The 11977-nt window shown below is 53.2% G+C and overlaps 3 protein-coding genes across 3 annotated transcripts; 1 reads left to right on the top strand and 2 right to left on the bottom strand.

The window, feature by feature from the left end:
• Positions 1 to 2191: 2191 nt before the first annotated feature.
• LCB2 (serine palmitoyltransferase component) lies at positions 2192 to 4186 on the top strand (the record flags this gene model as incomplete). Its single annotated transcript, XM_049363396.1, has 1 exon — positions 2192 to 4186. One exon carries the CDS (start codon positions 2192 to 2194, stop codon positions 4184 to 4186), a length of 1995 nt encoding a protein of 664 aa, XP_049224061.1.
• A 1352-nt stretch (positions 4187 to 5538) lies between these two features.
• On the bottom strand, positions 5539 to 6654 carry J4E78_002750 (uncharacterized protein; the record flags this gene model as incomplete). Its single annotated transcript, XM_049363395.1, has 1 exon — positions 5539 to 6654. One exon carries the CDS (start codon positions 6652 to 6654, stop codon positions 5539 to 5541), a length of 1116 nt encoding a protein of 371 aa, XP_049224060.1.
• Positions 6655 to 8708: 2054 nt separating this feature from the next.
• On the bottom strand, positions 8709 to 11290 carry J4E78_002749 (uncharacterized protein; the record flags this gene model as incomplete). The annotated part of the gene is made up of 3 exons (XM_049363394.1): positions 8709 to 9368; positions 9416 to 10195; positions 10682 to 11290. The coding sequence occupies 3 exons, from the start codon at positions 11288 to 11290 to the stop codon at positions 8709 to 8711; spliced, it is 2049 nt and encodes a 682-aa protein (XP_049224059.1).
• Positions 11291 to 11977: the final 687 nt, after the last annotated feature.

The following is an 11977-nucleotide window of genomic DNA, read 5'->3' as shown; positions in this document are numbered from 1 at the left end:
AGGGCATTTGCGCCTCTTGCTCTCCATTATCGCTCATACTTAATGTGGTTGTCATCTCTCACATATTGGTCTCAAATCCTTGGATCTACAAAGCCATGGGGTTTTCCCGCCGCTTGTAGGAAGCCACCCTTCCACTACTTTCCATCACTACTCTTCGTAACGCAGGTTGAACGACCACCATACAGGGACTGGTTATTGAACACGGCGTTGCTCAGGATTGGGTAGGCTTGGAACTATACAGAGAAATGGCGGACTGGTGGAACCTGCGCTGGTGTTGGCAGACGTCAGCGGCATATGCTGGTCGTCTTTTTTCCTCTTGGATTGTTCTTTTCATTGTTCATCATCTCTTCTTTTTCTGTTGCGAGCTAGCCATTGTTTCATATGTTGCGTGCATCTCGGAATTTTCTCTTGTCGGGCTCGGCTGGCAGGTGGAGGGATTGCCATTTTAAGGAGATCTTGAGCTGCGGGGGTTGTGGTGGATTACAGAGCCGCTGCGCGTGCTTGAGTATGTAGCTTTCAAAGGGGTCTCCGGTAAACAGCTGTTCTTCGAGATCAGTAAACAAATACATTACATTACTTCAACCGACCTGGGATAGTGCCAGCAATGTGCTATGCGGAGGTGTGTAGAGCTGTCAGGCAGCGGGGAAGTGCCATGTTATAGCAGAGTGAAATTACGATGGACAGGTTGTCTCGTATCTGCGGTTGCGAGATGAAAGTCCATCGTAATTTACAGCGAATCCTCGCACTAGGAAGGGCTACACAGCCCATTTGACAGCGCATTAATGAGAGTGGTCTCGGGCCAGCCCGTTGAACCTCCACACGATGATTACAAAATCCGGTGGGCCAATCATTTGCTGGGAGGCTGTAACATGTTATTTTATGCTACACAGGCGTTGGTAAGAAGTGTAATTGTCGCGTGGTGACTGCTGCGCAACGGCGGCACGACGTCTTCAAATATGTGGCCGCATGTGCTTATGTGCTAGTCGATGGTGTAGGCGAGGCTGGAAAAGGAAATAGCACTGCAATAAGATCGTCGACTATGCGTGGTGGTGTGAGTGCCGCAACGCTTACAGCATGCCAAGAGGTGGGCATCAGTGGGCGAGCACGTCGTGGCTGACAGCAGACAGCAAACAGCAACAGCCATGCGTGGATGACAGAGCATGCGGTGATTATGTCAGGCTTGTCAGACCGAACGTTGCTCGAGAACTGGGTTAAGAAATTTGATGTAGTCGATGACGTGCGGCGAGGCCCGTTGGCATCGCAGGCGCGCAGGCACATCGCAGACAAGCTCTGGGCCCGCGCGATTATGGCCCGAGTCGCAAGGCTTTTCAGGCTCGGACGAGGTACGGGTCTAGTCTGGCAAGGCTTGCGATGCTCGGCAGGCGAGGAGGGCGATTTGAGGGCGATGTGGCAGCGATCGGCATCGAGTTCCCCTGACGTTGTGCCCCAAGCGGCGTGGTGCCGAACGGGACAATGGGGCTGCTCATTTCACGTTTCGTCGGGCCAACCAGCTCGCCGCTGCTTTTCGACTGCACCACCCCTTGCCTCGACGCTGATAAGTGAAGTGCCAGCTTTCTTCTCTCGCTCCACACCCACATCTTGTCGCTCATTACTTGCCCGTTGGTGTTGATCGTGCCAGGACTTTCACGCCATCTCTACGTCACGACCGGCGGCGCAGAAGCTTGGTGGTTCGTAGCAAACGGCCGCGCCACTCAGGAACACGAAAAGCGTTGCGACAGCCCCTTCACGTACTCCGCAGTACCAGTCAAGCCTCTGTTTATTGCACCGCTCGCAGCACGTAGGTCCGTTTCCTCCAAGCGTCCGCGGCCTCCCGCTGCACCTGCCCAGTCCCAGCCTTCAATCTCTTGCCCAGCTTTCGTCTATCTCCTGCACGCTATCCGGCACTGCCGCTCCCCGGCTTTGTCCACGCTCCGGGTGCATGAGCGCGTCAGTACCAGTACTACTAAGACTGCCCTTCACCCACCACTGTCCCAGCCGCTGCTCGCCGACATCCTCACGCAGCGCCGCCAATTCTTCCTCGAGTCGCCTGCTGATCCCTTTCCCGTCTAGCTCCTCCCGCGACCTCCTGCATTCTTCACCGCCAGCTCTGCCGTGGGACGATACTCGAGCCTACATCTCCCTGCGTCTGCCCTGCCTACTCTAATACCGCCGTCCGAGAGCAATTGCTGCAATGCCTGTCCGAAGCATCAACCCGTTCGCATCCACCGCTCCTGCTCCCCCCCTCGATCCCTCCGCCGAGAAGCGCGAGCCAGCGCGTCGACAATCCTTCGCAAAGGGCAACAAGTTCACATCTCTCTTCGGTGGCTCCCCCAAGTCCCGGACCGACGCTGCTCTCCTGCGCGAGGCATTCGTTGCCCAGCAACAGGCCCTGCTCAACAACCCCTCGCCCTCGCAAATCTCCCTCCCGTCCATCAGCCTGACCACTGCGACCGGCGAGAAAATGCCCACGGAGCCCAAGACCCTCTTCCAGCCGCCTTCGCCAGAGGAGCAGCGCCGCCTCGCACGAGCACACGCCCAATTTGGTCCCCTTGGCTCCCAGAAGCACCGCTACCTCAGCAAGTTCGAGGGCGAGTTCGGCGACCCCATCGAGGACGAGCCGCCATATTATTTCCTTTTCACCACATACATCAGCTACTTAATCCTAATAGTATTCGGACATGTTCGCGACTTCTTCGGCAAGCGCTTCAGGAAGCAACACTACAGCCATCTGCAGGAGAAGGACGGATATGCACCCCTCAACAGCGACTTTGACAACTTCTACACGAGGCGGCTGAAGATGCGCATCAACGACTGCTTCTCGCGACCGACGACCGGTGTCCCTGGACGCTTCATCACCGTGCTTGACCGCAAGTCAGACGACGGCAACAACACCTTCAAGATGCTCGGTACCACCACAGAAACCCTCAACATGAGCTCCTACAACTACCTCGGATTTGCCCAATCAGAAGGCCCCTGCGCAGACGCCGCCGAAGCTACCATCAGGAAATACGGAATCTCAATGGCCAGTCCCCGATCAGACAGCGGTACTTCAGACCTCACTGTCGAGGTTGAGGACCTCATCGCCAAGTTCGTCGGCAAGCCAGCTTCAATGGTCTTCTCTATGGGTTTCGTTACGAACGCTACCACATTCCCCACCATTGTTGGAAAGGGTTGCCTCATGATCTCCGACGAACTCAACCACTCTTCTATCCGATTTGGCGCTCGTCTCTCCGGCGCCATGGTTACAATGTTCAAGCACAACGACATGCGCGACCTCGAGCGCAAGCTCCGTGAAGCCATCTCGCAAGGTCAGCCCCGCACCCACCGCCCCTGGAAAAAGATCTTGGTCGCCGTCGAGGGTCTCTACTCCATGGAGGGCACTATGTGCAACCTCCCCGGTATCATCAGCCTGAAGCACAAGTACAAGTTCAACCTTTTCGTCGACGAAGCCCATTCCGTAGGTGGTGTCGGCCCTCGCGGACGTGGCGTGTGCGACTACTTTGGCATCGACCCCTCGGAAGTTGACATCCTCATGGGTACATTGACGAAATCCTTCGGTGCTAACGGTGGTTACATCGCCGCTGAGAAGCCTATCATCGACAAGCTCCGCACCTCCAACGCCGCCATGCTCTTCGCCGAGTCACCCGCACCACCCGTCCTCATGCAAATCTCGTCCGCCCTCCGTATCATCGACGGTTCCATTGTCCCCGGCCAAGGTGAAGAGCGCCTCCAGCGTCTCTGCTTCAACTCGCGCTACCTCCGTCTCGGTTTGAAGCGCCTCGGCTTCATCGTCTACGGCCACGACGACTCCCCCATCATCCCTGTCATGCTGTACAACCCCGCCAAGATGCCCGCCTTCTCCCACGAGATGCTCAAGCGCAAGATCTCCGTCGTCGTCGTCGGTTACCCAGCCACCCCTCTCGTTTCATCACGCGCCCGCTTCTGCGTCAGCGCCGCGCACACCAAGGACGATCTCGACCGTATGCTCACGGCTTGCGACCAGGTTGGCGAGCTCCTCCAACTCAAGTTCAGCAGCGGTGTTGCTGGCGGTGCGGAACCGGAGGACCTTCTCGAGATGAGCAAGGCCGCGGATGACAACAAGGAGACGATGCCCAAGCCCCCCAGGTGGAGGATCGAGGATGTGCTCAAGAGGACTGTTGATGATGTGCAAGGGACGCTGCGGTAGAAGAATTACATGTTTATATATGTCCTACGCAGCATCTTTCCTTGTATCCTCTTCTCATCAACGCTTCTTGTCATCCCGACCACACTTACTGGTTTCACGACGTTATTCAGCAAACTTTTGGAGCATTTTGGCGTCCCCCTTGTCGTGCGCGTCGGCCTTGTTCTGGCGCGTGTTTGCTTGCATGTATCATAACTCTTTTCTCGATTCAATACCCTCGCTGTTGGCTTTTTTACACTATTAAACTTTTTTTTATGTCCGCATGGCATTGCACTTTTCTTTCTGGAGATGTGATGATGGCTTTGCATTTGATGGATATGATTGTTCGTCTTTGTTCTTGTTTATGCTTGTGATTGCGAATATGCATTTTGAAGTCGTGGCGAGTGAGTGGGTGGTTGAAGCGGGTAGTAGGAGGTGATCGTAATGTGGTGGATGAGTGATTGGTGAAGGCAGAGGATAGAGAGTTCGGGATAGAGGCTAGATGGTAGATATGTATGTAGATTAGATGGTCTATAGCCATATGGTGGATACTGTAGGGCGATGAATGTAGTGACAACACTAGACTACAATCATCGTCCTCCAGTATCCACCACATGTCTACAGACCATCTAATCTGGATACTGGAGGGGCGATATGAGAGATAGCGGCAGCGGGGATAGTGAAAGACAATAAATGTCATGATGAGCACACCTCTCTTTCCTTAGTTTGAACGTTGTCACACTTGGCTTTTCGCACAAGACTATGCCTTGGGTCTTCTTTGAGATATGACACGTTTGATGTACTACGTTGTCTACATTGCCTCGTCTGTTCTTCTTCTGCATTTGCGCGGTTGGATGTTGGATGTTGGATGTAAGACGACGTGTACAAGGTGAAAAGCATAGAACAGCTGTTTGTGATGGGTATGCAGAGGAGCCGGAGGTAATACATGATGAGGCTGTTTCACGGATAGAACATAATCTTAGCTGAGTTTGGTTTAAGCCGGCTATGGAGTATGTGGGGACAACTTGATGTGGTAGTTGGTAGGGATTGCGATATCAAGTCGGTAATGTGCCGAGCAGTCATGGCGGAAACTTAATTCCAGCTGACTTGTAATGAACTGAATATGAAAGAGGCCAAAAGAGATGTGTAAGTCAGTAAGAAAATTCTTGCAAGACAGATCCTGCTCTGTAAAGTGAAGTAAAGTCAAGTTCAAAGATCATAGCATCACCAAATCATGATCAAGGTTTCCAGGTATCATAACTGCAATTCAACAATCAAACTATATACAACTCAAAGCCGTTCTCATAAACATTTCATACCACATCATCCAATCCATCATCCATCGCTAGGCAAAAAGCAAACTCACATCCAAGCGTTTAACCGCGGGTAAGAGTAAGACCGTAAGCAGACAGAATCTCGTTGACAGGCTGGAAGTAAGTGACACCTCCGCTGGAGCAGTCACCAGAGCCACCAGAGGTGACACCCTGGGCCTGGGCACCGCTGTACCAGGAGCCGCCAGAGTCACCGGGCTCAGCGCAGACGTTAGTCTGAGTAAGGCCAGTGACACGGCCCTCAGCGTAGGAGACGGTGGCGCCGAGCGCGCGGATAGTACCGCAGAAGACACCGGTGGTGGAACCGGAGCGGCAGACGCTGCCGCCGGTGGCGGTGGCGGTGCTGCCGGAGACGGGGAGGGTGCTGCCGGCGTAGTTGTTGATGCGGCCCTGGTACGTGTTGCCAGAGGTACCGCGGATGTACGAGTAGTCGTTGCCGGGGAAGCTGGAGCCAGCAAAGGTACCGATGGTGGCGCCGGCGCTGGTGGAGGCAGTGTTGCCAGTGGTACCGCAGTGGCCGGCGGAGACGAATCCACCGGTGACGGAGAAACCGACGGAGCAGCGGCCGGCACGGTTGATGTAGTAGGCGTCACCACCGCGGATGGTAGCGAAGGTGGTGGGCATGGCGGCAACGGTCTTGACCTCGTACTCGGAGTCGGCGAGACCAACCTTCTTGGCGAGGTCGGCAGCGGAGTCGGTGCTGTCGGCGAGAGCCTCGAAGACGAGCTTGTTGGAGGCAACGTCGACGTAGTAGGCGGCGATACCAGACTCGGAGCGCTTGGCGGACTCGATGTCCATGTTGTCAAGAGCAGCCTTGGCCGCCTCAAGCTTGGAGAGAGGGACCGAGACGAGGAGGGGCTTAGCACCGGCGGCCTCGACCTCAGAGGCGGAGGCCTCGTCGGTGACGGCAACGGTGAGGTCACCGTCAACGAGGTAGGCACCACCGAAGGAGGCACCGGTGGAGGTACGGAGCTGCTCGATGACATCGGTGGCCTTGAGCTCGCGGGCAACACGGGCGTGGGCCTGCTCGGCATCAAGTCCAAGGTCGCGCTTCATGGCAGCGAGGATGTCGGGGTGCAGGCTGTTGGCAGCAGTGGTAGGGGCACCGTAGACGATGGGCAGGAAGACTGCCACGGCAGCGAGGAAGTTGGTGAGAACCATGGTGAAGATACCGAACGTTTGATGTTGTAGAGGCGAGAGCGAAGGTAGTAGAGTGAGTGACACTGATGAGAGTGATGATTTGAAAACGACGGGAATACCCTCCTATACTTATACTTCTTCGTCCACCTCTGGCGTCGTGACTTGCATCATGTCTTCGTCCGTTGCTGTGTAAGATAGAGCCCTAGCTCGCATACACGGCTACGAACTGCCTCCTTCCTCATCCGCTACGTGGTGTGGTCCCACGTGCTTGCAGTATCAGAAAGGTAGTCTCCAAAAGGCACCTCACAAGAGCTGTAAATTGGATCGACCGCTAACCAGAATATCTCCTTCCTCTTCCGCTGCAAGGCATGTTTACCCCGGGGTGCTACGTTTCAAGAGTATCGGAAAGGTAAACCCCATAGGGCACCTCACAAGACATTGCCCCCACGGTGTTACACCCAAACAGGCACCTGACAAGAGATTCGCCCCTGGAGGCCATCGAGCTATCGATGTAGCAGCTCTTAACACCAAAGTTAACGGTCTGCAAGCACCCCTACGCTATCCAGGTACGCGAATCCGTTCAGGAAGGAGGTTGAGATACGACAGAGATCCGGTAGGGGTAGATAAGCGAGCTGGTCGGATAATGTGCCAGCCTTAGGGAATAACCCCGCACGGGCATATCCGTTCATGCAGAAGCCATACACACCTCTTTACCATACCTTCCTGATTCATCATGTGTCCCGCTGCCAAGAGCCAAGACCTTTATCTTCTAATATCGAGGGGCGCTTAGCAGATAGGAGCTTTTGCGATGGCTCTCTCTATTCGCCGACTTTCTTGTAGTGCCGGTAGTTTGGCGTTCTACCCTCTTGGCGAGCTCGGGAATTGCAAGGGCATAGTCCACCTATTCTGGTGTTTGTTCGTAGTCCAGGTAAATGGCCAGTAGATATGCGTGTTAATCGTGGTGATCGTCACTGGCAGCTCCCCAGGGTTGAACTTGTGCGCGTAGCGACAGTGTCTAGACTCGTAGAAAATCCCTATGAGTCAGGGAACTTTGCCGGTTCGTCGCTGATCAAGAAGGGTCCAGCTGCTTCTGAGCGATCAATCCTCGTGGTCTTTACCATTGGTAAATACGCGGTGGTAGAAGTTCAGTTAGCTCCAGCGCCGCCCGTCGAATACTAATCAACCTAGAATCCTGCTGCAGGAGGACCACAACTTCCTGCACACATGTGCTGGCGCTGTTCGGTCTACTGTATGGACGTTGTTTTTCCGCGTTACTAGTATCCGCAGCAGTTGTGAAGGATCAGAAGGGAGGGTCGCTCCGAGCGGGTCCTACACCCTCCTCCTGCCGGTACTCGTATTAGAATGCAAGCTTCCAATCAGCGCGAGGCGTTGGCAAGTATCCGTCAATGCAACCTCGGAAAACTAGATGGATGAGGGATAGCATACACATTGCCACAACCGCTCGTAGCGTCCTCATGCCCAGCCGTTTGCCGTGCCTGAACCAAGGACGGCTGGTACCTGGCTGCAAGCGTGGTGGCTGCAAGCGTGACCCCGTATTGCGCCATCGTTCTGCAAGCCGAGGTGAGTTCGCTGCGCACGCGGGTATGATGAAGTCAACGGCGCCGGCACCATGTTCGAAGTTGAGTCGAGTGGCAAGATGTTATGCTGCTGTATCCGCATTTGTGAAATGGCTGATGAGACGTGATGTGTGAGTACCTGCGGGTGCAGAGGTGATGGACGGAGGGGCAGACGTGGCCGACGCCGGCGAACATCATTTCCACTAGCGCAACGCTAAAACGCGCGACGTACCAGACGGGAAGGAGCTATACGTTGATGTCATGCGGACATGAAACAGACGGGTAAAAAGTAACATGTCAAAACCAGAGAGCTTGTTGGAAGGTCAGAGCTTTGTTGTGCTGTAAAAAGTGCATTGCATTCCACCTTGATGGTATCGCAGATCTAACGGCAGCCGAACCCGCCCGGTACTAAACCCCTGTTCTAACATCGCATCGGGGAGCTTCACTACAAGTACCAATGAACTTCATATACCGTCGTTGCACAGACTGGACATTGCCTCAACTTTTCCACATGCGTTTGAGTTGTATCAAATGTTCTCGGAGCCACTTCCTTGACCTCTGGCTAACACGTTGCCTTATCTTGTTCTTCGTAGTTGTGGCCGAGGATTCATGTAGACCAGAGCCAGCGGCGTGCCCGTGCGATGCTTCCGTCTGTCCCGGCTCCAGCACTTCTTCCGAGGGCTGGATGTTCGTCCTCTGAGGGGGTGTCTCCGTTACTGCATCCGCTGCAGGTGTTGCCCACGCGGCCTGCGCATCTGTGCCCGGTGCGAGATTTTGACGAACCTCACTTCGCTCGCGATTCTCACGTGTCAGTCTTTGAGACCTCGTGCGCATAACGATACCGTCGTCCTTGTCATCTTCTGTGGGCGTATCTGGGCTCTCGGTGGTCGACTGGCGCGTGTCTTCAATGCTTATATTCCTTGGCGCGTCTAAGGATGGGGCAGAGTTGTCCCTTTTGATGCCAGCAAGATCTTGTGAGACGTCTTCGGAATTTGATTGTTTCAAAATGGCATGCAGAATTTCCGAAAGATCAGTCTTGATAACGTTAATCATTTCCCGATTACCGGGTGCGCATCGAAGCATCTTCTTCTCGATAATGTAGAGCAATTCTTTCGCAAAGGTAGTCTGCGCACTTAAGCCCTTTAATGTTTCCAATCGCTGTGTGAAATTTAGTACCACCTTCTGCTTTGTTTCGGTAATCTTACCTCTTGAACAGCCTTTTTCACGCGCGGTTCCTTGTGTCCATCTTCCGTCTGCTCGATATTGAAAAACTTGTCAGTATACACATGTTCGTAAGTGATCACATCCTCGTCCTCCCTATCGAAACTGAATTTCGCAACTTCATCATATCCTTGGAGATACCAAACGCAGAACTCTAAGAATACGCATCCCAAGGACCAGATATCGTATCTTTGGGAGATCTTGTCGTCCATATCGAGATCGGGCGGTCGATAAGCCAGAGTATGGCCATCGATATCTGAGCGCGGAACAACCGACTTCGAGAATTGGGAATGATAGCGCGTGAGACCAAGATCGGATATCACGAGGAGATTAGGATCACGTCCGTGGTTCTGAAACCATAGGATGTTCTCAGGCTTGATGTCTCCGTGCCTTCCCCAATGGCGCTCGGCTTTGATAAGCGAACTAAATGAGGATGACCTTTCGTTCATCTGCCACGTAGTAAGTCCATGAATTCGACTGACTGCTTTTGCAAGACCCAAACATTGTTCGGCAGCCCATCTCTCGTCCAGGATAGACGGTGGTCTTGAGGAATATCTTTTCCAGAACTGTGCGAGGTCGCCGTCCGCCCATTCGAAGAGGAGGTAATACTGCGATCCGTGTTGAAATGTAAGAAGAAGCTTGATCAAATGCTTTTCTTTCTGTAATTGCGTGCAAGTTTTCTCGAGTGCAGAGAGTTCTTCTCTGTAGGCTTTGTGATCCTCGGCCTGTATAGCTTTCAAAGCAAACATTGGATTGACCTGGGACTGTAGGGCTTAGTATCAGTCAGGAAAATGTATGGAACAGGGACTAACATCGGATGATGGACAGTTGTGATGGTGTGGATGGATCTCAACCTTATGCACAACACCAAATCCGCCACTAGACTTGTACTCGAAAGTCTTCCAGGGAAGTCGAACATTCGACCCGAACTCGTACGAACATAGTCGGTCTTCTTTGATGTCAAAGAAAGGAACGAAGAAGATGTCCTGATAAAGGCAAAAGAGATCCATGTCCCTTCTATCCCAATTCGCCATTAAGCATCGACGTTCTGAGCTTCGAAGTTTGACCCACCCCTTGCTCCCACTTGCTAAGCCATCAAGCGGCAGCTGGTCGTTCCATATGTCTTCCCGTATGAAGTCATCAATATGATGAACTTGTTTCATGAAGACCAAAGTCCCTAAGATTCGACGCCGACTCCTACCCGAACTTGCATTTACTATACAAGCAAACTTATCTTGCAGTTCTCTAACTGTTGCGGGACTGTAGGTTTCGTCCAAGAGTAACACGATCGATTTGAGATTGAATATGGTTTCGAACGAATCCATGGGCAGATATTGCGCCGACATCTCGTCAGACTGACACGAGTCCAAGGATTCTTCCGTTTGTTTCCGTAGGCGACACTGTACGGACGTCGCTTCTGGCGGCTTCTGCATGTAAGCAGCTTGGCGTTGCTCGCGTTCGAGAAACACTTCTCCAAGAGAATTGGATACGATGGAATCGTAGTCGCTTGGTATCGAGGAAACCCTTAGGCGATGGTTCGCAGCTGCTTCGAAGCCCATATCTTCAACTTTGTGTATCGAAGACTCTTCATCGCTCCGACTGCTTTCCAGACCGGTGATCTGCCCATTTCCGTAGTCATCATCGTGTGCTGGGCGACTTTCGCCTTTAACGTCGGCGATGAAGATATCCGGGCCACCGCCAAACTCGTTGTCGTAGTGAAGTGGCCTTCTGGGTTTGAAATAAGTCTCGAGATGACCTGAGGTCAAAGGTAGGGTTGCGTTTCGTTGGTAACGTGAGCGCGATACGTCGGAGGGCTGAGCGGTTCTATCGACATGCGTATCGTAGTGGAGAGTGTCCATCTTCAGCGCTATGTGTGCAACCATAGCTCCCACACATTGGTTCTCGTTCACGTTTGCTCAGTATTCTGGAACACCAACTCGGGTCTATTCACATAACGCTCAGAAGGGCCGGTCCTTTCAATTATGACTGAGCGCAGTTGAAGAATCCAGTGGAGTGTGAGATTGGCGCACACAAATTATCGCTCTTGAGTCTGCACTGATCGGGCCTGGAATAGATCTTAAGCCTGTCTAGCGGTCGGAATTTTGCACATCTTGAGCCCGTTAGGCACTGGCCGCCCCCCAGTTCGCTCATTGCAGGTAGGCGACAAGGTTGTGATGTGCAAGCACCTGTTCATCTGTCTCGAATATGATTGGCGTTGGGGCCAGAACACTGCATGTAATGGCGCACGGCTCAAAACCAGCACAGCCCCACATACCCGCCCATGAGTCGATCAGCCGATGACGAAGAGTGCGCCGTGCCCCAGGTGAGTCTTAAGTATTCCAGGAAGCATTTTATGGGGTAAAAGACGTTCCTAGAATGGTTCAGACTTTCGGCTCTTGGAGTGTATTCTGTTACGGATCCGGAGCAAAGTCGCTTGGATGAGCTTTGAACTCTCCAATACATATGAATACAGTCCCGCTGCGGCGAAAGCTGACTCTGAGAGAGCCCCCAATAAACCCTAGAAGGACCAGGAATTTGAGACAATA

Source organism: Alternaria triticimaculans (genome assembly GCF_023758025.1).
Source record: "Alternaria triticimaculans strain BMP 0046 chromosome Unknown scaffold_3, whole genome shotgun sequence".
In the NCBI taxonomy this organism is placed as follows: domain Eukaryota; kingdom Fungi; phylum Ascomycota; class Dothideomycetes; order Pleosporales; family Pleosporaceae; genus Alternaria; species Alternaria triticimaculans.
The sequence above is the reverse complement of the archived record's forward strand: the minus strand, read 5'-3'. Positions and strand labels throughout refer to the sequence as shown.